At 42.6% G+C, this 24527-nt stretch overlaps 1 protein-coding gene across 4 annotated transcripts in view; it reads left to right on the forward strand.

Moving 5' to 3' along the window:
* The window catches only part of gli1 (GLI family zinc finger 1), a 54323-nt gene that overhangs the window by 21160 nt on the left and 8636 nt on the right, over positions 1 to 24527 (forward strand). For 3 of the 4 annotated variants that reach the window (XM_080891107.1, XM_080891106.1, XM_080891109.1), the window contains 4 exons: positions 21070 to 21179; positions 23039 to 23259; positions 24006 to 24101; positions 24189 to 24387. In XM_080891107.1, coding sequence (XP_080747233.1) covers positions 21109 to 21179; positions 23039 to 23259; positions 24006 to 24101; positions 24189 to 24387 — 587 coding nt within the window. In that variant the 5' untranslated portion in view covers positions 21070 to 21108. Of the gene's footprint in view, positions 1 to 21069; positions 21180 to 21815; positions 22809 to 23038; positions 23260 to 24005; positions 24102 to 24188; positions 24388 to 24527 lie in introns of those variants that run through there. The other variant, XM_080891108.1, reaches the window with a different exon arrangement.

Below are 24527 nucleotides of genomic sequence, written 5' to 3' on the forward strand. Positions count from 1 at the left end.
GCGACTGAGATTGGAGGTGGAGAGTGGAGTGATTAAAATTCATCCCACGGTGCAAACAAAAGGAGGAATGAAAAAGGGAGAGAATGCAGGAGAGACGAGAGAGTGAGAGCTCTGGGTAAGAAAGATTTGGGGTGAAAAGAAGATTGTAAGCCTCAGCAGATCCCTGAACAGTCCTCCCCTCCCTAAATGGCTGCCTTGTACTCGCAGCACAATTATCCTCCCGAGACAACGGAAAGCAACGGGAGGAAAGGGGGAAAGTGAAGAGGAGCGGGAGATGGATAGATGAAGAGCAGGAGGGAGAGAAAGAGAGAGAACATTAGTTATTCGGCAGGCTTTTCCTCACAAGATTTGCAGAGGCAGCGTGAACAGGGGGTCAACAATTGACTCAATTACAAGACAAACTCTCCAAGGGCCCTACACCACCACTCACCGCAGACCCTGCAGCTCTCGGGCAGGCTGTTAATTTTTTTTTCTCCCCCCCTTTTCTTAGCTGGTAAATGTTTGCCCCTCTTCAGGTGCCCCTGGCAGACGCAGGAACTCCAGCCTACAGCTAGACTTTAACCTTTTCAGCCACTGAATGATTCCCCTCTCTGTTCTCCATGAAGAGCTGGAGGAAAAGAGGGAGCGATGGAATGAAGAGGCAGATGAAGGGCTAGAAGCCTTCTCTTTGTTATGCTTTGTAGCTCGTAATGAATAAGAAACGTCTGGTGACCCAAGGGGAGGCTTTTTTTTTTCTTTTCTCCATTGCACAGGTGGAATTTTTCTTTTCCTTGTACACAGCCTTGTGTAATATGGATAAAAAGAAAGGATTTTCCATGTAATTTTTGTATTACATCTGTAGCTATTACCTCTATACTATAACTTAGATACTTAGTTGGCCATACTATAGATTTGTATTGATTTTACTCCCTGTTAGTTCCTGTTTGGTTTCACCGTTAGAATTTGGGTACTGCTGTATTTACATACACATGAATGCTTGGTTACGGTTATGTCTGTCCAGTAAACTCATTGGTTTAGCCAGCGGGGTCTGTACAAAGGCAGAAAAACAGCTCTACAATGCACTTATTCATATATTCCGTCTTCTTTGTTTCATTTGTTTAACCCTTGTGTGGTGTTCGTATTTTTGTTACTCAGCCAGTGTTCATGGGTCTGGTGGACCCGCTAGAGTTTTGGCTTTCCAAATTAACACTATCAAACAATTTTATGTTAAATTACTCAACAGATGTTTACTTCATCCCAATTACAAGACATATGAACAGCAAACATGGTTAATTTTTTCCCTTTACCTTTGTTAGATCACATTTATGAATTAATGTGCTTCTCGTTTTTCTTTTATATAAAATGTTATAAATAAATCAGTTATAATCAAGTGGAGTGAGTGGAAAGACACAACACATTTACACGTGAAAAAATAATTAATTGTTTAATTTTTCTTTTGAAAAAAACTGAACACGGGTCTCACAGACCCGAACACCATACAAGGGTTAAAGCAATTTAAAATAAATTGTGGGTTTAGGAGTGCTTTAACATGTATCCACAACATATGAAGCAAGTGTGATGCAGCCTGTTGCGTGTGGACTCAATGTTTTCATGTTGATTTTTCCATCCTGAAGATACCTGATGAAAGAATGGAGTGCCAATGTGTGTTTTGCCTCTTGCTAGCTTGGTTAGCAAGTTGGATTTTGTCAACTGTACGGCTGCAAAGCTAAAATGCACATGTTGGCAGATTAGGGCTAAGAAACAGGCTAATGAAAATACTAGACTTTCACTCGCCACAACTAAAGCACAAACCTAATGTTAGTCAAATAGTCAATTGAAGGGCTCCAAAAGGCACAAACACATTGAGCAGATGCCCATCGGCTAAAGCTGCATTTGTCAGGACACCTTCCACTTAACATGCACGTGCCTGTCTGCCTGCGGACTGTCTGCACACTACCCCTGCTTGTGCATAAACCAAGCATTAGCTGGTTGCCGTGGTTTAACTAGTGAAGGAAGTTGCTGTTTCCTGCCAGGAAATACTCAGCCACCTAAGCAACTAGTCAGAGGACATGGATCAAGAAGTTCTTAAATAAGAGGAAGGTCTTTAGAAGTGCTGATACATTTGTGATAAACGCCAACTGAAACCTAAATTAAGTAGCATAACTTTATATGTAATTTACAGCTGAACTGAAAAATGAGAATGAGTAATAAATAAGGAGTATTTGTATTATAGAGCTGAAGGATATCAGAAACAGTTTCTTGACCTGTTTGAAAGTCACAAAAGCAAGATAATTCTGCAGTGCTAGAAAAAATAGGAGAGAGAACTTGCAGTGTTTGCCATTTTTCCCGGCGACCGTGCATTTATAAGGTCAGACAATACAGTGAGGAATGGGGGTTCAACAATAGGCCTGCGGCCCTTCTCTTGTCAGTCAAAAGGACTGCTCAAGCATGTGCCTCAACTCTGCTCCCTCTCTTCTTTCCATCTCTTCTTCTTCCATCAACTTGATTTTCTTCCTTTGTCTCTGTTTGTCACTCTCATTTTCTTTACCTCCCTGCCGCTTGTCTTTCTGTCGTTCTGTCTTTTGTATTGCATTTAATTTCCCCCAATCCTTCTTCTATAAAGGAGAAAGAAGGACACAAATACCACACACAGACTTTGAGTCATACGCTGCACAGCAGCATCACTGCCACCAGATTTTTTCCATCTCAACTGCCTCCTTTTTTTTCTCTGTAGGAAACAATAGTAGAAGTGTACTCTACTTTTTGAGTTTATGCATTAGCATTTTACTTCACTTTATTTTACTTTACTGCAGTTCTGAACCTTGATCGGCAAAGGTGCATCTGAGAATATCCAAAAAAATATGAGTGAGAAAATATCCCAAGCTGACTGTCTTCTGCTGTCTGCTACATGTGAGAACTTCGGACAATGTCCTCATCCGATTCCCTCGACGTTGTCCAGATGTAGCGTGGCACGAGCCAACAAGCAGTGAAAACTCTGGCCTGAAAAACCTCCAAGTAATGGAGAAGGATCAACTCTGTGTGTGTGTGTGTGTGTGTGTGTGTGTGTGTGTGTGTGTGTGTGTGTGTGTGTGTGTGTGTGTGTGTGTGTGTGTGTGTGTGTGTGTGTGTTCATGTCTTTAGCGAGCCATTCACTGCTGCTGCTGACGTAAACGGTGCCCTTCTCATTGTGTTCGTCACACCGGGTCTGTGGGTCATCTGAGCCAACCGCCCGCTTCTCTCAGCGCGTGTCTGTATACTTGCTGCTCCGTACCTTTGTGCGCATTTGCATCTGTTTAGTTATATATGACAGGTTATGTGTAAATATTTTTGCAGTGTGTACACTGTGTTTGTTCGCCTGAGCGAGTGAAAGTTTGTGTCTGTGCTTTATGTGCATGTGCTCCCTGCGCATCACTGATCACTGCATGGAGATACCGCCTGGAATTTAGGGCTGAGACGCAGTGAAAGGGAGCCCCTTCCTCATGCATGAGATAGCATCAGTGTTTACATGCACAAATAGCAGATAGCTTCTGTGATTGCAAAACATCTCCAACCATTTTCTCATGTAAAGTGCAGTGAATGTTCTTCATTCGGCCATGCTTTGACAAAAAAAATGGAAGCCATTAACACCGGTCGTTAATGTTTTGGGCACAGCGATGCTTGATGGTTTGTAGTTTATCTGTTCATTGATTGCAATAAATAGATCAAATGGGATATCTTTTTATTTATATACTATACTCTAATAGTTATACTGTGCTCTCATAATTTGAAGGCTGAAAAGCTGGAACCTTGTCAGCCTTCAGAAAAATGAAGTGTTTTTTCCTTTTTTGGGGCAACCAAACAAGCAAGCAGTGTTAGCAGTTCATTGGAGCAATACACTGAATCCCTCAAGCATCGTGTATATTGGAAAAAATGGGGGAAATAGTTGTTGTCTTGTGTTCTGAAGTCTAGTTTCTAATTATTTTAATATAGGAAGAATTAGCTTGGTCTAGAGGTCTGTGGAAAGCTTTCCAACCTGTCGTTGGTCTCCTAAGAGTGGAAAGTGTCTCAGTGCAAATCCTTGCTGAATCTTAGTTCTCCTGCATCTGCAGCTGTGGATTCAAGTGCTTAACAGTTTAAACTGCTTGTAGCTCCAAATCAGAAGCCACCTTTTCCTTCTTTTCCACCAACTTGTGCTGCTGCTCTTGCCATCCTAGATCCATTTCTGTCATGGTGCTATTTGAGAACTGGCCCGTATTTTGAGAGTTTGTGAAATAAACTGTTGTCTAGCTTTAGTAGCAAAATTTGGTCAATTTCATGAGACGTAAATTATGGTGGTTAGAATCTATAGGCTACATCCGCCAATCACTGTGACATTTGTTGTGGTGTCCTCTCCAATATTCAATACCACTTAGCTGGAGAGAAGAAATCTCTCAAACTGACTTGTTGTAGTGACAACATCCTGTTAGTACCACACCCAAAATCAGTGAGCTCTTTTGAATGACCACAAGTGTTTATAAAGGACGACTGCATGGACTGGTGCTTGATTTTATACACCTGTCCCAACGCCTGAACTCAGAGATTGTCCATGTAGTGTATGCGAATGAAGAACGATCAGAGAAGTAGTGGAGGAAAGTTCTCAGGCTTGGGTTCATCCTTTTACACTGTGTTCATTATTTACATGCATTGACGTTTCTCATGTGACATTATTGTTCAAGAATTGTCCGAAGTGATACAGCTACCGGCTGCTACGGGAAAAATGCATCTTCCCACACTGTCTGGCATTGGTCCCTCGTTATTGATGGGTGAAATTGGTTTAAAAGAAGGTGCTGAACCAAAAAGCTCCTAGGGGTTGCTTTGATTGGTAGGAGATCGCCATGGTTGCCTGTAGTTTTTCATGTTTGTCAACAAATACTTGCTAAACACTAACCAACTGGTAATAACACTTGAAAAAGAAGCAAACTGAAAAAGGAGAAGGTTTGCCTTCAAAGTAAAAGTTGCACCTTTGGATACATGTTTGGTGAAGCATTTACTTTGAAGGAAAAGCCCATCAGCTCTGTGCAAAGGATGACTGGACCTGTCAAAAGCCATTGCAAGGAGATTTTTGCCAGTTGCACAGTGAATACTTGGTTTGTCCTTCATGACGAGTGCTTGCCAGATGGTCACTGACCAGTCTCTAAGCCTGTCTGACTAGGGTCTTTTTTCAACTTGGTCCTACATTGTCATCATAGTTGTGAAACACACAAAATAAGACAAGTTAACGTCACGTTGTTAACACAGGTTTTTGATATATGTTTTCATATCAGCAAAAGGTGATCAGCTCAGAATCTGTAGCAGTGAGGGACAAAAGTTTAGAAATGTGACACATCTGACTGGTCCTGTGTCCCCTCCTCTTATACAAATTGTTTTATACAGAGATACAGAGCTCGCTAATAGTTAGCAGCTATGTGCCGGCCTAACCAATCAGTGGTTCAAGTGCCGGATTTAGCACCAGTTTCTAAAGGGTTCAAGCTATCGCATCATCTACTTCTGTATAATTATAATGGTGGTAAAAACCAACAAGATTGTGCGTCCGCGCTTTCAGTCCAGTTACAGAAACTGAGGTTCACTGGCTTAAATGAGACTAGGGCTGCCACGATTAGTCGACTAGTTACGATTACATCGACTATCAAAATCGTCGACGACTGATTTAATAGTCGACGCGTTGTTTGAAGCTTTGTAAGATCCCAAAAGACGCAGGAATAAGTAGTAGGATTTAAGAGTGTAATAACGGACTGAAACAGAAGATGGCAGCACTGCATGTACAAGGATGCCAGCTGCGGTTAAACCCCGGAGAAGAAGAAGAAGCTGTGTCCCAGAATTCATAGCGCGGCCCAGCTCAGTTTCCAACAATGGCGGCAGCTAGTTAGTTTTAATATTACTCTTATTATTCTTTCTGGGTCACAAAATAAACGTTTAGCATATTTTCAGGCGAGAATGTAGCTGTGTAAACCTCAAATATCGGCTCAGTTTATCAAGACACCACATATTTTCAAAAGCGCTCCGACGTTTTCGGAGACGTCTGTTACCCACTAGCTCGATAGCTAGCCGGGGTTACAGGCTCACTAGAGCCGGTGAGAACACCGGACTCCCGGCAGATCGTTTTCAAACGTCTTTCGCTACTCAGGTGAAACATATATAAGTGACTTAGATAACTTAAAAATGTTATTGTTTGGCTTTTTTTAGTATTTTATTTGTTCCTGAGTAAATCGGTTTGGCTGAGCTTAAAGTTTCTCAGCCAAAAAGTTTTTACACAGCTGAATAAACATTAAGAAGACAACTGATTATCAGAAGTGTGAGATGTTCGAGAATATACTCCGGTGTCCTGTTATATTTTAGATAGCAAGGAGTTTATTAAACTTCACCGAAACAATCTGCAAATTTCATTAAAATTTAATAAACTATCATCTTGTCTTTATTTTTAGTTAGCACAGACCTTAAACACTTAAAACTGTAAGCTAATGATAGTTATATAAGAGCAGATCAGATGCTGCTGGTGCAATAAGCTGTACGTCCAATGGATGATGATCTGATTAGTCGACTAATTTTTTTTTTTTTTTTTTTTTTTTTTTTTTGGCCTGTCCCGTTTGGCTCTTTTGCATCAGAATTGTTGTCTAAAGGCAAAGAAAGATGCCCAACGGATTTACTTTACCAAACTGACCATCCCAGCCTTGCCGTAATGGTCCATTTGATTCACCTTTTATTGTTTATTTTATTTTCACTTACTGAATACGGGACAGACTTGACTGGGGGAAAGAAGGGGAGAAAGAAAGAGGGAAAGAGAAACAGCTGAGAAGAGGGACGGGGGAGAAGGGCAAAAGACAAAAACCAACAGAACGGGCAGAGAAAAAAAATGCATATATCAATCACCTGGATCACCTGCTGAGAAAGAAAAAAGAAAGCAAGCAGAAGAGAACAAGAGTAATAGAATAAACAACATCACAATGATATATGGGAATATGACAGTAAATACTAAATGTTAAACATTATTGTGCAGCACATAAGATCAACAGAACACAGTGTGCTTTGAGGTAGGAGCCAAAAAGGGTGTAGTTTGTGGGTGTGATCACCCGTGTGTACACCTGTGAGCATGGACGCGCTTGTTTTTTGTTTTTTTAAAAGGTTCCTTCATGTAATAATCTGCTAGAGGGTGTGGGGGGGCCACAGCCCCGTCCTCCAGGGCGTGAAGCAGGTATGGAGGAGATCAAAACTCCAGACATCCAGAGGCCCCCAGAACACAACAGACCAAGGAAGACCAACAGAGGGGCAGCTGCGCCACTGTCCCGGAAAGAGCTGAGGAGAGTCCCAGATGAGGGGTCACTCAGCAGCCGCGGAGCAGAAGCCAGGGGGAGTTGCAGTGACGCGCCCGTGAGCTCCGCCGGCAGCCAGCTGCGCCTGAGTGACCGAGCCCCAGGCCGAGAGGCCGGGGGCACCCCACCTCCGAAGTGGCCCGAGCGAGCCCCAGGCTCCAGGCCCGGTGACTAGTTGACTATCAAAATAATCGTTTGTGGCAGCCCTAAATGAGACCAAAGCAGGGCTTGTGTTAGCCGATGTGATGTCACTTTTGGGGTGTGTGCTATTCTCAAGGACAATTATTACTTGTCTGTGTCTAGCATTAAGCACAAAGCTAAACATTGTAAGCAAAACTGAGAAAACGTTGTGTATGTGTGAGGTCTACCACAACTGAAAATGGGGAAAAAAAAATCTTGTAAAATGTGTTCTCAATTTAAGGATCGATTTCACAATCAATCTAAATGAGCTGCAGTTCAGTGCACTGAAATTCCTCGCATGTTTTTGATCTGACAAGTTTGTGAGCGTGTTTATTTGAGAGCAAAACTGAAGTGTGACTGGAATCAGTGTATTTTCCGTTATGTGTTTAAATGTTTTCATATGTGTGTGTGCATGAGTGTGTGATTGTGTGGGTGTGTTAAGCTTCTCACCCCTCCAATTTACGGCCATCTGATTAGCTGATTTGTTGCCTTGTAGTTATGCTAATGCTAGCTAATTACAGCCCTGGTGAGTACTCAAGGCTCTCTCTCTCATTCTGTGTGTGTGTGTCTTTCTCTTGTGTGACTCTTTTGATCTCATGCTGTCAGTTACTCAGCAGATATCATGGCTGCTCCTTGCCACAGCTGTCAGCAGGATGGTGTCAGACAGTCGCACGACTATAAAGATGCAACTGGGTGTATTTGTGTACGTGGTTGTGTTGTCTGCATTTGTTTATTTGTAGACTCTGGACAGTCATGACTGCTTTCATTCTTATTCAGGGAAGGTGTGTGTATGAATATGAGTGTGTGACCATTTTTCCTTTGGATGTGTGAGTGTGTGTGTCTGTTTCCTTGAGTCACATGCTAAGCCCCAAACATCAGCTCAGGGATCCCAGCCAATTAAAAGCTAACGCAGGCCCAGATGCCTTTCTCCTACCAACATCTGGGTATTAAGCTAAACGCCTGCGATATATTAGTTATGAAGTCAGCAGCTATGAGGAGGACCACACAGGAGAAGGGGCACATTTTAGCACACAGTCTCGCTCTGTAACTTGTTCACTATGTAAAACGATGAGGTTTGTCTAACTAAAGGGCAAACAAAAGAAAAAGGAGAACATTGTTTTCTTTCTCACTGATTCATATCAACTAACCTGTCATCATATTTCACCAGTCATCAACTTCTGTATGTATGAGTTTGCTGAAATGGCCCTGCAGAGACACAAGGAACAGGAGTTGTAGACAGAGAAACCCACAAACTTAACTTTTGTTCTATATTTTTTTCAAAATCTTTTTGCAAAATGCGTAAAAGATGAGTGGGAAGACTGAAAATGTGAGAAATTTTCACAATTTGCACTCCAGGGGCAGAGCTTCGGAGGAAGCACCAGTGTAAAAGTGAGGATATAACACTGTATTTGTGCACATTTAGTCGAACAGCTCTGAACTGATGAAGACAAGTCGCTACATGTGTGTTCATCTGCTGGGACAAATTTATCTACAGTTTACATACTGAGGTGGGCAAGAGAGATAAGAACATGGAGAACGAGAGCAACAGTGAGGGGGTGGTTTGCGTTGTAGAACATAATGATGTGCTTATAGATTATATCAGTTCACTGAATTGTGTATTTAATTTCCCTTGATTTCAAATTAAAGATCCAGGGTGACAGTGATGCAACAGTGGTGCTTGAAGGTTTGTGAGCTCCTTCACGTCATCACGTTAACAAAATGAAAACCCCTCTTGTGTCGCTGTCAATCGCTTCTGCTTGTTGGCTCTGAGGAATTTCAGTTGAAGCCATTCCTCCAATCAGAACAGCTTCAATGCTGGCAGGTTGATGGGTTTCCTTAAACTGCATGCTGTACCTTCTTCTACATTTCTGAAAACATGCGCCTTTTTAGGACATTTTTCCAGAAGAACAATGGTTAAGGTAGCTGAGATATGGTGTCATGACAGTTTTGGGGGCAGAGTGGTTTCTTCTCTTTTGTTCACAGTGCTCGCAGCACTGTCTGCAGCACATACAGCAGATGGCCCAGCTGGTGTGGAGTCACTTGGTGTGTTTGCATTAAGTTGTTAGCTAGTTAGTGAAAGCCTGTGTTCACAACCTCTGCAGCCTTTGTGCAGTTTTCTGCTACTTTGGACTCACTGAAAACATGAACTATTACATGTTTCACTAAATCACAGGTCAGCTGATTTGAAGATATAGAGGTTTGTTATATTTTACTACATAACGTGTGTTTCATCTGATGAGTCCAGATTTCTGCTGGAGTGGTGACATTTGGATAATGCAGTCAGAACTGGATGTAAACAACATGAAAGCATGGAGCCATCCTACCTCATATCAGCTGTTCAGGCTTGTGTTTGTGGTGTAATGGTGTGGGAGATATTTTTTGGCACACTTTGGGCTCCTTAGTACCAGCTGAACATAGTTAAAACACCACAGGCTAACTAAGTACTGCTGCTTAGCATGTCAACTGGTTTTCTGAGCTCACTGTATTCAAATGGCCTCCACAGTCACCAGATCTCAATCCAGTAGAAGACCTTTGGGAACTGGTGGAACAGAAGATTGACATCATAGAAATCTGCAGCAATCATGTTATTGTGGACCAAAGGTTAGCGGCACCTTGTTTAATCCATGCCACCAAGAACTAAGACAGTTCTGAAGGACAAAGACAGTCAAATCCAGTACTAGCAAGGTGGCTTTAAGTGTATATAAAAATATTTAAACAAGTGGAGTTTGCTGAATTATTGGCTGTTGGGCTGAAATATGGGTAATTTAAGCTCTTCTGGTTTTTTTGTTGTTGCTTTTTTCTTTTTTTTTTTTTACCTCAAGGCACTTTATATTGTAAGATAAAGATAATACAGAGAAAATCCCAACAATGAGACAACCCTCCTATGAGCAAGGACTTAGCAACAGCAGGAAGGAAAAACTCTCTTTTAACTCTCTTTTTGGTAGAACCAGGCTCGCGACTGCTTGGACGTGAGGGGAAGAAGACAAGACAATTCGTAACTCCTTTAAGTATAAACTACAAAAGTTGTTTTTAATTTTCCCAGAGGGTATTTAAAGTCTGATTGTCTAACTGCGAAGTTTCCAACCATCCATTTTCTTAACTGCTTATTCGACTTCCAGAGGGTAGCAGAGAAACTACAGCCCTTCAGTCGGGGAGAGGCAAGGTACACTGTGGAGTCATCAGTTTCCTAACATGCATTTGAAAGTGGAAGGAAACCATATACCTGCCAGTCAAAGGATTTAATGTCTACATTTCGGAGTTTGACACTGATACACCCAAAAATACACCTGTTCAGAATCCCCATTTATATCCACCTATAATATGGCTTTCTTCTACACAGGAAAGGACTTTCAGACCCTAAAACAAGAGCTCAGGCAGAAAAACGAGTGCACAACAAATTCCACACGGCTTTGTCTCGATTAACCGTGTCTGCACAGTTTTTATGGCGGCGTTGTCTGTGCCATATATCTCCTTGTTTCCTCTCAGTGAGAGGCTCTCAGAGCTGTGGTCACTGTGTTCCTCTGGTGGCCTGCAGGCTTCGTCTGCCGCTGTCGTGTTTTGTAGAGACTGTGTTGCGGTTTCTCCTACGCACCAAATACAAACACACAGACGCACACACAAACACACAAATACACGCACGTGTCTTGTCTCCCTTTCTGCCTGTTTTTGTCTGTCTTGTGCTCAACCGCACACATGCATCGGGTATCCGCCCCTCCACATCCTCTCCACTTCTATACCCTGGAGCCCATCTGTCTCTCTTTCCTCGGTCTCTTTTTCCTCGTCAGTTTTCCACCTCCTCTCTCTCCTCCCTCGCTTCCAGCTGTGTTATACAGCTAAAGAATATAAGGAGCAGCAGGCCGGCTATAAATATTCCCTGCCCACCCAAGACTGTTAGGATTATTATTTTTCTTATAATCACTGTGGTCTTTCTATAAACTGAACAGATTATTATCTGTTTTTTGTTGCCCTGTGCAGGTCCCTACTGCACAAGATAGCTGCCCTCTCCACTGAATTTGTCTTTGCGGAACATTTGTCAAAGAATTAGCAGGAGGTTGTATTTGAACTGACACAGCAACAATGTGGCATCGGATGAGATGAGTGGACGAAAAATACATTAAAAATAAAAATCCTGGAGTAAAAGTGACGTAGAGCCACAGAGAGGGAGGAAAAGAGCCAGAAGAAGCTGGGTGATGGTGAGGAGTGCTGTCGAAGGTGAAGAGGAATGCTGAATTTACAATGACAAAGCTCTGTTCATGTTTTCTTAAAAATGGGGGTTGGGCTCCTACTTGTTTACAGATGGAGCAGTCCTGTGTGCTGCTTCGTCTACAGCTGGGAACCAGCTGCGTGAATCAACCTTTCCTCATCTGCTTTATCCATCCATCCTTCTCTCCCTCCTTCTCCCCCCGCTTCCTTTGCTTCTCCTCCTTAAAAGGAGTTCAAAGAAATCCTTGTGGTTTGGGGCAATACCTATCTGCTATACAGGCATGTAGAAGTTAAGGAGAAGTAGTAGTAGGAGAAGAAAAGGCAAGACTTCAGTGGTAGACAGAGAAAAGAGGAAGGTGTGTATGTGTGTGTGTGTGTATGGGGGAGGGAGAAAAAGAAGCTGGAGGTAAAGAGAGGAGAGGGTGGAGAGGAGCGGGGTACAGGAAACCACAGGTATGTGCAGGATGGTGGGTGGGTGGCCTAGAGAGAGAGAGAGAGGACAGAAGAAGCAAAAGAGTGAAGGAATCGCAAGTCATGTGGGGATTAAGCTGAAGGAAATACCCTTACATGTGTTGTCAGCATCACACCTGTCAGCTCGACTGAGTCTTTTTTGGTCGAGACCCCTGAAGAGAAGTCTAACTGCTTTCCTGAGAAAGTGAAGCTCATTTGCCAGCAGTGCAAAACAGTGCTTGTACAGGCAAATGAATACAAGGAGAGGTGAACCGCTCCTAATCCTTAAACAAACACGATCAAGTCACCGACTGATGAAGCCAATGGTTACAAAGGTGATAAAACAGTAATCATGACTGTGCCGCTAAGGTTGGCTGTTCACGTGACAGTAAAGGAAGTTAATGATGGGACTTTTGAGGCCAAAATATTTTCATTGTCAGTTTGTTAAGCAAAGATTATGTTTACAGTTCACTTTTGTTCTGCACCTTTTACTCCTAGCACCAGGTGTTCATCAGGCTGGTGATACAAAATGATGTTTAGCGTTCCTAAACATTACAAAAACCCAGCGACGGCTCAAAACTCTGAGTTTTCTAGTCATTTTTCTTGCTGTGATTTATCTACCTTAGCTGTGCCGAGTAGCTGTACTCGAGCCCTCCAGCGCCCTAATATCTTTCATCAGTCACTCTGACTGTGTAACAACAAGGGATCAACGTTTCATCCCGCCATTCTGACAAGGTGAGAGCCCCAGCACTGAGACATCAGCACCGCAGCTTCACCAGCACAAAGTTTACAGTACAGGGATACGTGAAGTGTGAACCGCTGGGGTTGAGACTGGGGTTATGGTGTCGACTGTGTCTAAAAGGATAGTAAAGGATTCCCGTCTCATGGCTACACAGACTAAGTTTTTAACCAACTTTAAAACCAAAGAAATGTTGTCATGTGTCTCACCTTCAGACTTTGTATGCTTCTGTTATATTCAAATATATTTTCCTTAGTATGCATTTTTACATTCAAATATATTGACAGTAATGCAGTAATTTGGTTGATGAATTTCTGTCTTTTTAATGGATAATATGCATAAGTATATGTATACTCTGTACATTATCTGCATTATAGCTCGGTCATTAAGCCGGGATTATACTTTTCTGCTCGGGTCCGACAGTGAGCACGAGGGTCTGTGTGCCTGCCTGCTTTTGTGACCGCATGGACTCATCCATGGAGCATTTACATTACAGTGCACCAACTACACATCCGCTCCAGGCGGTGGACTGCTCGACCGTCGGGTCTTCAGCTGTTTGTGTCCGGGTCCACAGCAGATTATAATCAAGCTCTTGGAGCTTTACAGAAAACAAAATATTTAGAGTGAGAACTCTTTGAATGCCCAAGTTTACAAAGCAAAGCAACAGGTGATTAAAAATGGCCGTATGATTTTATAGTTTAAACAGTGGTGTAAAGAGGGAGGGAATAGGGTGGCAAGTGCCCCCATGAAATATAATTGCAGTGTGTGCAGCATCCAATGAGTTAGAGCCTGGGTGGGACCAGAGCTGTGGTCACTGTGTGGTCACAGTATGTAGATTAAAATACTAATACTAATAAAATACTAATATCCTTATATATTTATGCTGTATTCCTAAAAGTACTAAGCACAATACAATTTAAGTCATCTCCAGCTGGAATATGAAAACGATCCGTCCATCCAAATAATTGTGATTCAATAATACATGTAGGGAGATCATGAAGAGAACTGGTGTATAATGAGTACTTTTACTGTGGTGCTACTTCTCATATAGCAGATTTTGAGCCGAAAATATCAGTTAGGAAATAAATTTGAAATGTGGGAGCACAGTGTCTCATAGTGATGCTGTTGTTAGTACTGTAAGTAGGGTGTACCCCACTTTTCCCCCCACGATAGCTGCGATAGGCTCCAGATCCCCCCGTGTCCCTGGACTGGATAAGTGGTTAAGAAAATGAACGGATGAAGATCATTTTGATGGCATGAAAGTCAGTTAACTAAAATACTGAATGATGGTCTTACTCGTCTGACACAATGAGGCTTATGTCTGTTCTGTATCTTTTTAAAGACCAAATGGGCATTAAAGCAGTTTAAATCAAAGTCAGAATTGCTGTTACTAAGTAGATATGACATTAATCTCCCCTGCAGCAGTTTAGTAAGTAGAGCTTACTGTACATTACAGTGATGTCTCCAACCCTGTGGCCTTTCACTGGTCACACTGTTGGCCCCCATCACATTACAGCAGCTGCGAGGAATTCACAGATTCTGGGTAAAAGGGGTAAAAAACACAAGGGGGGGGGAGAAAAGCAGGAAAGGGTGAGAGTCTGTGTTGGGGTTGGAGGGGGGGTTACAAAAACAAAGGCAGAAATTAAAAACAAAGTTTACCACTGAAGGAAAACAACAGGGTTAGAAAAAGTCGGCATAAGAGAAAAAAAAGAAAGAAGGAAGGGAGGAAAAATGGAAGAAAACGAGGTAGAATCTGGGCTGTGGTTGGCTGCAGGCCCGAGCCCCGCCTCCGTTCCCTCCTCCCTCCCGCGGTCCGTCTCCAGCCCTAACACAACAGAATCCCCCACAAGCCCAGCCACATCAGGAACGGCTGGCTACATTATAGCTGCCATTATCGTCTCTCAAGTCATAACAGCCAGAGAACACCCACCTCGACTGCAGCTCCGCCAGGAGGGGGAGGGGCGAGGGAGAGGTCGCAAGAGCAGGAATGAGCGTAGGGAAGGAGGGAGTGAGGGAATGAGTGAGAGGGTGGAGGCAGCGGGGGAGAAGAGGGAAAGCGAGAGATAGTCAGAGATACAGAGCTATGGAAGAGGCAGAATTATAAGAGGACAGCAGGGAGCAGAGGAGAGGGTGGGGGAGAAAGAAGATGCTTTCAGATGGGTGTTTACACTCGATGCAGCGACCTCTGAAGATGTGTGTTGAGTTTTATTGAGGCTGCTGAGTGCGTGTAAATGTTGTTTAGAATATTTAGCAAAAACACAAACAAGCAACACAGACTGAATACTCACATTCCCATGTGAGATTAGAAGAGAAGCAGGCTGAGAGGAACGGGGATGTCATTAAATGCCGCTTTTTATATTGGCTGAGGAAGCGCGGGCGGGGGGCGGGGGGCATGTGTGAGCCCCAGTTTAGTGTTTCACCCAAGAGAAAAGGAGTGTAGAAGTAGAGCGGATCAGACCTTTTGTGTGACACAGCCAGTGACCTGTGGAAATGTCTGTCCTCTCTGGAGACTTCCTCGGAGGGAGGAGGATCAGGACTTTATGGGAATGTCACAAATGGCGAAACTGTGAGACTCTAAACAATGTTTCTCTTTGTAACCCACAAACACAAACTGTCACCTGAAAACTGAATCTAATGGGACAAATAAGCACTAAAAGCTCTAAAATGCCTTCAGCCCGGTCCAATCAGATCCCTGCAGCAAGTCTGTCCTCCTCAACTGTATTTTGTCCCTTGAGCTGTTTTCTCATGTGGTACTTCTGACACTTTGTGGAGGATAACTTTGGGATATTTTCCTTAATCGTCCTTTCTCAAATGTAGAATACAGCAGGAAATTTACTTCAGATGTATTTTCACTAGTGCCCACTTGCTACTGGTGAATGAAACACGGACTTGGTACCAAAGAGCTTGTCGGTTAAAGACTGAACGTCTGAACGTGCTGGGCAGTTGCATTCTCACTGCTCACTGTCTGACTAAAGTTCAGGGCTCGAGTGCATGTTTGGAAACGGCTTCAGCTTCTTAAAGTGACACTATTTAACTAAAATAAACAACCGATGTATTTTCCAATGAAAAGTTAAAGTCATAGGCAATAAAATATTAAAGTGCACCACATGACTGGGTAGGCGTAGAACCACCTTTCACAGCATTAACTTGAAGTAATCATGTTCCATGTAACTGTCAATTTTGGCCCACTCTTTACAACATTGCTTTGGTCCATTGAGATTCGTGGGCATTCATTTTTATACAGCTCCCTCCACAGCATTTCAGACAGTGAGGTCTGGACTTTGCAGAACCTTCATTCTTTTCTTTTTCAGCCTCTGTTGTAGATTTGCAGGAGTGCTTGGGATCATTATCCTGTTGCTGAGTTTCGGCCAAGCTTTAGCTTTCAGACACATGGTCTCGTGTTTGATTCTAGAATACAGAGTCCAATGGCCACAAGGTCCTGTGTCTGCAAGCAAGCCCAAATCATCACGCCTCCAACACCGTGCTTCACAGTTGGTATACAGAGTTTGTGCTGATATGCTCTGTTTGGTTTTTGCCAAACATGGCGCTAGATTTGTCACCAAACATTTCCACCCTGGTCTCATCCGTTCAAAGTACAATGTTCAACAAGTCTTGTGACTGGTACAGCTACAGTTTTCTAAACTATAATCCATGCTGCCATGTTCCTTTTTTAGAGAGAAGAGGCTCCTGGCAACCCGTCAAAAAAACGTGTTCAGTGCACACAGCAAAGGGTCTCGAGTCAAAAACAAAACCAGGCTGCCGCATTTGACTCTGAGGCATATGTTCGCCTGCTCAAACCGGCACCCGAAGTCATGATTTTTAACATTTAACATGCCAACAGAGGCCAGTAAAGTCAGATTATTTATTGGGTTTTTGCCTTTCTTTGAGTATCGCATGATCGGCCTTTGAGGTGAAGTTTGCTCGGATGTTCACTCCTGGGAAGGTTGTGCCATTGTCATAGCACATACCTGAAAGCTTGAGAATGTAAAACTGACAGAACCTCGGCTTTTATAGAAGTGATCTTACTTTCTGATGATCAATCAATCATATGCATTCCATTCACAGCACCTGGCTGCTACTTATACTCCTTATTTGTGTGGTGCAGTAAGGGTGCACTTACATTTCCACAGGACTGCATAGAGTCCTGTGGAAATGTTTTATTCCCTTCACAGAAGGCCTGCAGGCCACATCTGCTGTTATACTTAGTATCAGTTTTTGCTGAATTGTGAGTCTTTGGTTTGGTTTCTGACAGTGAGTGAGTAATAGCCCAATAAAGGATACAAACCCATATTTTATTTGTTGGTGGTAGGCTCTGTTAGTTTGGTTAGTAAGTAGGTAAGCTGGGTAGAAATTTATTAGGCTACGCTACATTCAAGACTACTTAGGGATGTTTTTAAAATATTCATTAATGGAGGTGAGCTCATCTAATATCACCGTTAAGTGTGGCATCCAACAGCAAGCCCATTCATGGATTTGCCACACTTTGGAAAAATAGTGTAGTGCTATTAGAGCAGAAGTAAAGTTAGAAAGCTTTCCTTTTTTCAGAGCAGGATGATTCTGTACAACAAAACTAGAAAACAACACACTAAAAACAAGAAAATGATTCAAATGGATTATTATTGTCCAGCTGATTCAGTTCATCAGTTAGATCAGGTTTGTGATCTTTATGTCTTTATGATAGGGTTGGGTTTTTCGGGTATTATTTACAGTAGATATCGCTGTTTTGCCTCATGTTACAGTACATTCATAAACAGTAGTCATTAGCTATATTTAAAAATAAGATTAAAAAGACTTGGGCCACTCTAATGGGAATAGAACTAACTCGCAGAGCTTTTTTCTCTTTGTTTCAGTTTCTTTATTCTTAAATTTGTTCACCAACAACAAACGTCTGGCCGGGCTTTTAGGCCGTCTTTCAACTCTGTCCTGTCTTCATTAATCTCACCTCCTTTCGCTCAGCTACAGTTCAGTCGGAGAAGTCCAGCTGGCTCCGTCGCACTTTCCAGTCAGCCAACAAGCAACTCCCAGCTGCCCATCGTGGTCATCAGCTCAGTGAACTGGATGTCTGACTATCCTCGATCTGGCTTAGTCAGGCAGGAAATAATCTCTGTAAACAGATATCTGCTCATGAATATGAGGAATCTGTAAGCAAGGGCCAAGATCTTTGGTAGCTTTCTGGTTTCTGCATGTAGTCCGCTTGTTGTCAGGATTCTGTTGACCAATCCCGTCCAGCTTTGCTTGCAAGTCACAAATGCTCTCATAAAAGAAAATTATGATTGAACCGAGGAGATAGAAAGGATAGAATCATTTACACAGAAAACTTTAATCTTTTCATTTCAGTGAGCGGTTACAAGTGTCTAACTCGGTCAGTAAATGTAACATCAAGAGTTAGTGAACCTTGAGTGTTTGAATGTGGAGGTTTTGGGTGTACAAAGTGGCTGGACAGCCTGTGCTCATCGCCAGCTCCTTGGTTCCTGCCCAGCTAGCTGTGCCGCACTAGAGCAGATTTGTTTAGTTAGCCGTTTGATTTATGGCCTTGGGGTTTTTAATATGCTGCTGCCCCATCCCTCTCAAACCCAGCACCACAAAATTACACTGGGCAGAAAACTCCTTCAGAGTTTCTCACAAAATACTGACCTGAAATAGCGCAACACCTGTGTCAGCACCGCACATATGAAATCATCCTGGATGTGTAAATCCATGTATTTCATTCTGTAATAACTATGTAAAGGTTCGAAAGACTTTCCCACCTAAAATTCATCACCAATTAGAGAAAAATACTAAAGTTTTTATAGTCTAATTCAACGTCTTTCTAATAAGGTCAGTTACATTACACTCAACAGCTGTAGAGGTTTTGATTGAACTGCACCGTCTGCAGTTTCTGATGCCTGGTGTTTGTAACGTTTACTGTTTACGTATGTTGGAGGTAAACCTAGCTTATGAGACAAGGTTGCTCAGACTTTTTCTGGATGTGAGCACGAGCTTTGCACCATGCAAATTAATTACACAAGACACATTTCTGTGCGTGAACACTGAACTCGCTGTTTTACTCCCTGGAGAAACGTTGCCAAACACACTTTTCTACAAATTCCAGGTTGCACACATGCAGGTTTATACATTATTCACTCTCGTGCTAGGATCTACCACACACACACTCTAGTGCAAGTTAGACTCTCCAAAACACTTTTGTGATACACACCTGCTACTACAGCATCACCGTTATGGACAAACCTCAGGCTTCTACTGATATTTCTACTATAAATTACACTAATTCATACAATTTGTTAATGAAAACGCACTTAGACACCAATATCGCCCATAAGTTCTTATAGTGCAAACTCAACTTTAGTTATTCAGGTAACAGTTTTAGTGCTTCTGCAGAAATCGTGGTAACAGCATGACTGAGGAGGACACGAGGCAGGTCAGACTTTGGAACGTAACCCTCAAGCGTCTTTAACTATTTTTAAAGCACGACCTTTCTCGAAAATTGCACAAAAAATAGAAATGTGCCGAGGATATTGTGTGCTCAGAGTTAGTGATCCCAGTGTGGTGAGTTTGTCGATCAACTTCTGCACCTGAAGAAATTGTCTCTCCCGCTTTGCCTCTGCCATCTAACACAGATATGATTGGACTTTTGTAACTGTGCCTGCGTTTCTCTGTGAGTGTGCTGTGCATGCATGGTTGTAATTATCTGTAACGTGTATGAGTGAAAACACTTTTTTGGGGGGGATAGCAAAGGTTGCTCGTCCAGTTAATGGTCACGTGGTCTGCTGCCGATCCTGTGCGACTGAGTTTCTGCACTAACTGCTTCAGTATACCTACCGTCACTGTGGCACACATTCTCGCAAGACTTGGTGGCCGCTGGATGATTCTGCATCCCCACCGTGAGAATGACAGGTGTGCCAGTGTGTGAGGTTGTCTGGGGAACCCCTTCTTGGTATTTATGAGTTCTGGACAGCTGAGGTGTTTGGTGAGATCTCTATTTAGCACTTCCGGCTAATTATCATACACACATCCAAAGCTTGTGCTGAATATATGCAATTACTCCTGGAGTGCCCACCAACCCCCCACCCCCTGGTGGCATGTGGCTTAAATAGGTCCCTACTGCCCTTTTAACACTTGTGCTACTGCATAACAGGCGTCGCAACCTGTTACACTGAAACCATAGAGCTTTGATCTGCAGAGCACAGGAGCGCCTCTAGTTTGGGTTTGAACATTTGTCACATAAACCCAAGTAATGTGGTATTTGGACACAGCATCCAGAGTCTGATTTGTGATGCTTTTATATTTTAGCTTTATTTTATTGTTGCAGCACATGTCCAAATAAAAGAAATAATAGCGTATTTGTCCACACATGCGTGGACAAAATACATAAAATTGTTGAATGTTTTTGGCCTTTTTCCATTTGTTGTAGCTCAGACATCAGTGTACTAATTACCTTTCGAAACATGTAAGAACCCACAGTCCCAGCTATTAGTACCTGCACTGATGTGGCTGGATGTAATGAGCAGGTGCTTGTTTCCTGAGCTCTCTCAGCTAGAATTACCTTACACATATACTCTTGCTGAAAGATACTGTCTCCATATGAGGCTCCCACAAAAGGCTGCTTTGTTCCACTTTCATTTTTCTCTGTTTGTCTTGCTAGCATCACTAAACCTGTGTCCTTTAAGTTTTTTAAGGCAAAGCCCTGATTTTCTTCACTGAGCATGCGTGGCTGCCTCGTCAGTTGTTTAACACGATAGAAAGATTTTTAAAAGCTCTCTAAGAGTACAGGATGTGTTTTTAATCAGGTAATCCCTTTTGTTAAATGTCGAGGTCGAACCTTGCACTCGAGTAGCTGTAGCTATGAAATTAAGATGAACGTGAATTCTTTTACATTTCACTTCTATGTGCTGCTTTTACTTAAGCAGTGGATTTGGCATTTTAAACCTGGACTGTTTAAAATAAGTATGACTCAAGCTTTCAGAGAGCTTATTTTGTCCACAAACTGTTTTTCTTAGTTTGGTTTGGTCTGTTATTAACATCCTACGTATTCTTTTTTTCCCCCTCAACCACAATTGTTCTCTGTATTTGGATTTTCTTTCTGGTGGAGTTCAGTTTTGTTTGGTGGAGTTGGGTTTGTTTGGATTTCCTTCTCTTCATCCTAACCGTGTCCTCGTCTCTTTATTTTTCTCTCTCTCTCTCTCTCTGTGTCAGGTCCAGGGTGTAAGGGGAGCATTAGGTCTGAGAGCTCCGATGCCAGTGGACATGCAGCCACACCAGGGGCTGTATTACTACGAGACTTCACCCAGCCAGCCCTCCAGAGGGTAAGACGGCAGCGAGCACGGAGCGAGGCCTCCTGTTGCTTTTAAACAGCCGCAGCTCTTTTACGTGAGAGAACTCAAGAGAGTAGCTCGACATTTTCAGCAAATCTGATAACAATATAATCACCATCATTATTACACACACACACACACACACAGAATGAGCTACAGTTGAGATTTTTCAGTGCTGCCTGGAAGATAAACCAGTGTTACTGGCTTTCTTCAAAAACAGCTGCAATATTTCTGTTCTGTAATTTACAGAATTTACATTCTGATACTAGTTTTATCTACAATTTCAAACTGTCTGGTCAAACTCAGCTAAATTATCTGCTTGGCGCTGATCTGCAACTTCTCCTACGACGACACAAGCTTGTCAGGTGTGGGTGTCGAGCAAATGATTTTCTCTTCCTGCAGACAAGAAGGTATTAAACTTCTGCAAAGAGTAGAGTTACTCCAGGATTTAACTCCCCTCAAAAACCTCAATAAATAAAGTTTGTAGGTGTTTGTCGTGTACTTTTGTACTAGACCTTCACGTTTGTTGCCAGATTTTATGCTAAAAATGGCACAATGCTGTCATCTTTAATAACCAGAGCTGTTTCTTTTTTCTAATCTTGCTACAGATCAGCAAAATCTGAGAGATCTGACTTTTTTTTGTATTTTATTAACAATAAATCACATCAGCTCTCCTAGAAAGCAGAGACGACTGATATCTTAGGCTCAGAAATCAATCACACAGATATTCTCAGGGTACAGAAGCTCAGATATGTCTGCAATTGTCGTGGACACAGTGCTAACTCAGCCCCTCACGCCTCCTCTATCCACCCTCGCGCCGTCTCCCTCCCTCCCTTCTCTCATGCCACCCAGGTTGCGGGTGGACTCGGCCTCTCTCTGACAGCTGCTAATTACAGGCTGACCAGGCCCCGCTGCGCTCTGCATGACTGCCTCGCGCCCCACTCAGGTTACCCAGAGTGAGGGAGAAGCAGAGAGAGTTGGAGAGAAAGGTGGCTGGGCAGGACAGAGGAAGAACAGAGGAGCAGGAGGTGTGGGGAGAAAGGAAGATAGAAAGAGACAGAGAGTTGCAGAGGAAGGAGAGCGAGAGAAACAGAAAAGTATAACAGAAAGGATGAATGGGAGAAGAGAAAAGTAGGAATGGGAGGGAGGTAAATTCGGGGGGAACCAGCAGAGTGGATTAGAGAGGACAGATTAAGCTCCTGTGTGGAATACACGTTGTGGTAAAAGAATTAAAGAACTCAAAGGGCGACTTAGGAGAAGGTGGAGAGATGCAGTCTTTCCCTTTTAGAAGAAGAGCAACAGGGACGGAGAAAAGCAAGAAAAGAACAGGAGAGACCAATTTTGAGCTAACCAGTGAGAGTAAAGAAATGTCAGAGAATCCATTGAAATTCATGAAGACTGGAAAGTTCCAATGAAGATTCATGTCTGTAGCTTAGGGGAAAACCCAGATGAGTAAGTTTCCAAAGTTTAGGCCGAAATAAGGGCTGTGTACCATCTAGTGGTGGGAAGGACACAGCACAATAGTAGTTCTAGTCTTTAGGCAGTGCTAGTTTTTCCAGGCATGGAATAGAAAACATCTATATGTAATTCTAGCTTACAGGCTGGAAATAAAGCTTTCCAGTGAGTATAATTTTATCCCATTTATCAGGCTTTCATTTATTTATTGTGATTTTGGTTTAGATGACTGTTTAATCAGCATGACTGTAAATAAAATGATAAAAATGCTACAAAAGAGTGCACAACAGTGTATCAGAAATCATTATCATTCCTTGTCACAGTTCCCTTTCAGAGTATTTGCAGTTTACACATTTATTCAAATTTCTTTTGCTGTTTTTCTCTGATGTTCGCAGCATAGTCCCATCAGATCAGTCTCCCTACAGTAATGCGTCTTCGCTTCGTGCTCCGCTCCTCGACGGCCCGTCCCAGGACTGCCACGCTATGTATAATCCCATGACTCATGGATCAGGACCAGGGCAGGGAATTGGCCCCTGCTTGGATCAATATATGAGGCACCCTCAAGCCCCACCACCCCACGGTATGATGGGCCACAGGGGTATGCCGCCCACAGAGGGTGAGTCAGAGTATCTTTTACATCTCCGTTAACCTCACAGCTGCTATTGATTTGGATTTAAGGATACCTGAGAGACTGAAACCAAAAAACAATGTACAAAAGGAGTGAACAGAAGTTAACAGTTGGCTGGCTTTACTGTGGAGATATAAATCTGGAGTGTGAGGTTGCAGTAAAACAGCAGGCGGGTGGATTACTCTAAATTAGTCAGTTAAATAAAGACGAACTAGAGCTAAAAGAGTTGTGTGCGTACAAATATATCCATATATAGATACAGATATGACTGAACACTTACTTGTTAATGAGTAACTGGTTAAATTTGTATGCATGTATGTTACATCACCAGTCATGTGTGGAATGTTATCAAAACAGTCAAATGAACCTCTCATGTGGCTGCTGATGCAAAGTACTAAAATGCTTTTCTTACATTTGTACCTCATGTTACTTATTTGCTATTTATTTTAATTTTTTTTTTTCTATTACCCCTAAAAGTCTAAAAAAAAAAAAAAAAAAGGGTCCAGACTAGATACCACCAAGAAATGTGTCATTACAGAAAAGGTGAAAAGTTTTGAAAAAGTTTTACTTGCACAGCTCTGCAGGTCAGCCTAAATTGCTTGTGAGATTTTCGGCATGTGCGTGCTTCTTTCTGACTCTCTGAGCTGCAGCGACCCATTAATCCTGTCTTTGTTCCCCTACTTAAAAATAATGTAGCTTTTTGCAGCAGTGCATTTCAGTGTAATGCTTTGCAGGTGGTAACAGCGCCCCCTACTGTAACCAGAACATGATGTCTCATCACAATTTCTGCCAAGTTCAACATGGCTCTGATCAGATTGGATCAGGTGATGGTAAGGAAAACCTCAATTTAGATATTTTTTTAAAAAAAACCATCCTGAAATTTAACCCTTCTGCTTTCATTGTCATCTCTCCTGTAGGCTCGAGGTTCTCCACACCTCGTTCCATGCTTAAGCTAAGCAAAAAGCGAGCTCTGTCCATCTCTCCTCTGTCTGATGCCAGTGTGGACCTGCAGACGGTAATCCGGACCTCACCGAATTCCTTAGTGGCCTTTGTAAACTCTCGCTGCAACCCCAACGGCGCTAGCTCCTATGGTCATCTCTCTGTGAGCGCTATGAGGTCTGATATCACTTGATTTTATATGATTTGAAAGTCACTGTTATCCTCCTCGGTTACACCCTTTGTCAATAAAAACAGACCTGAGGTTAAATATTTAAAGTGGACCTATTATGCTCATTTCCAGCACCATCATCAGTCTG

The sequence above is a fragment of the Rhamphochromis sp. 'chilingali' genome, assembly GCF_963969265.1.
Source record: "Rhamphochromis sp. 'chilingali' genome assembly, chromosome: 9".
NCBI lineage: Eukaryota > Metazoa > Chordata > Actinopteri > Cichliformes > Cichlidae > Rhamphochromis > Rhamphochromis sp. 'chilingali'.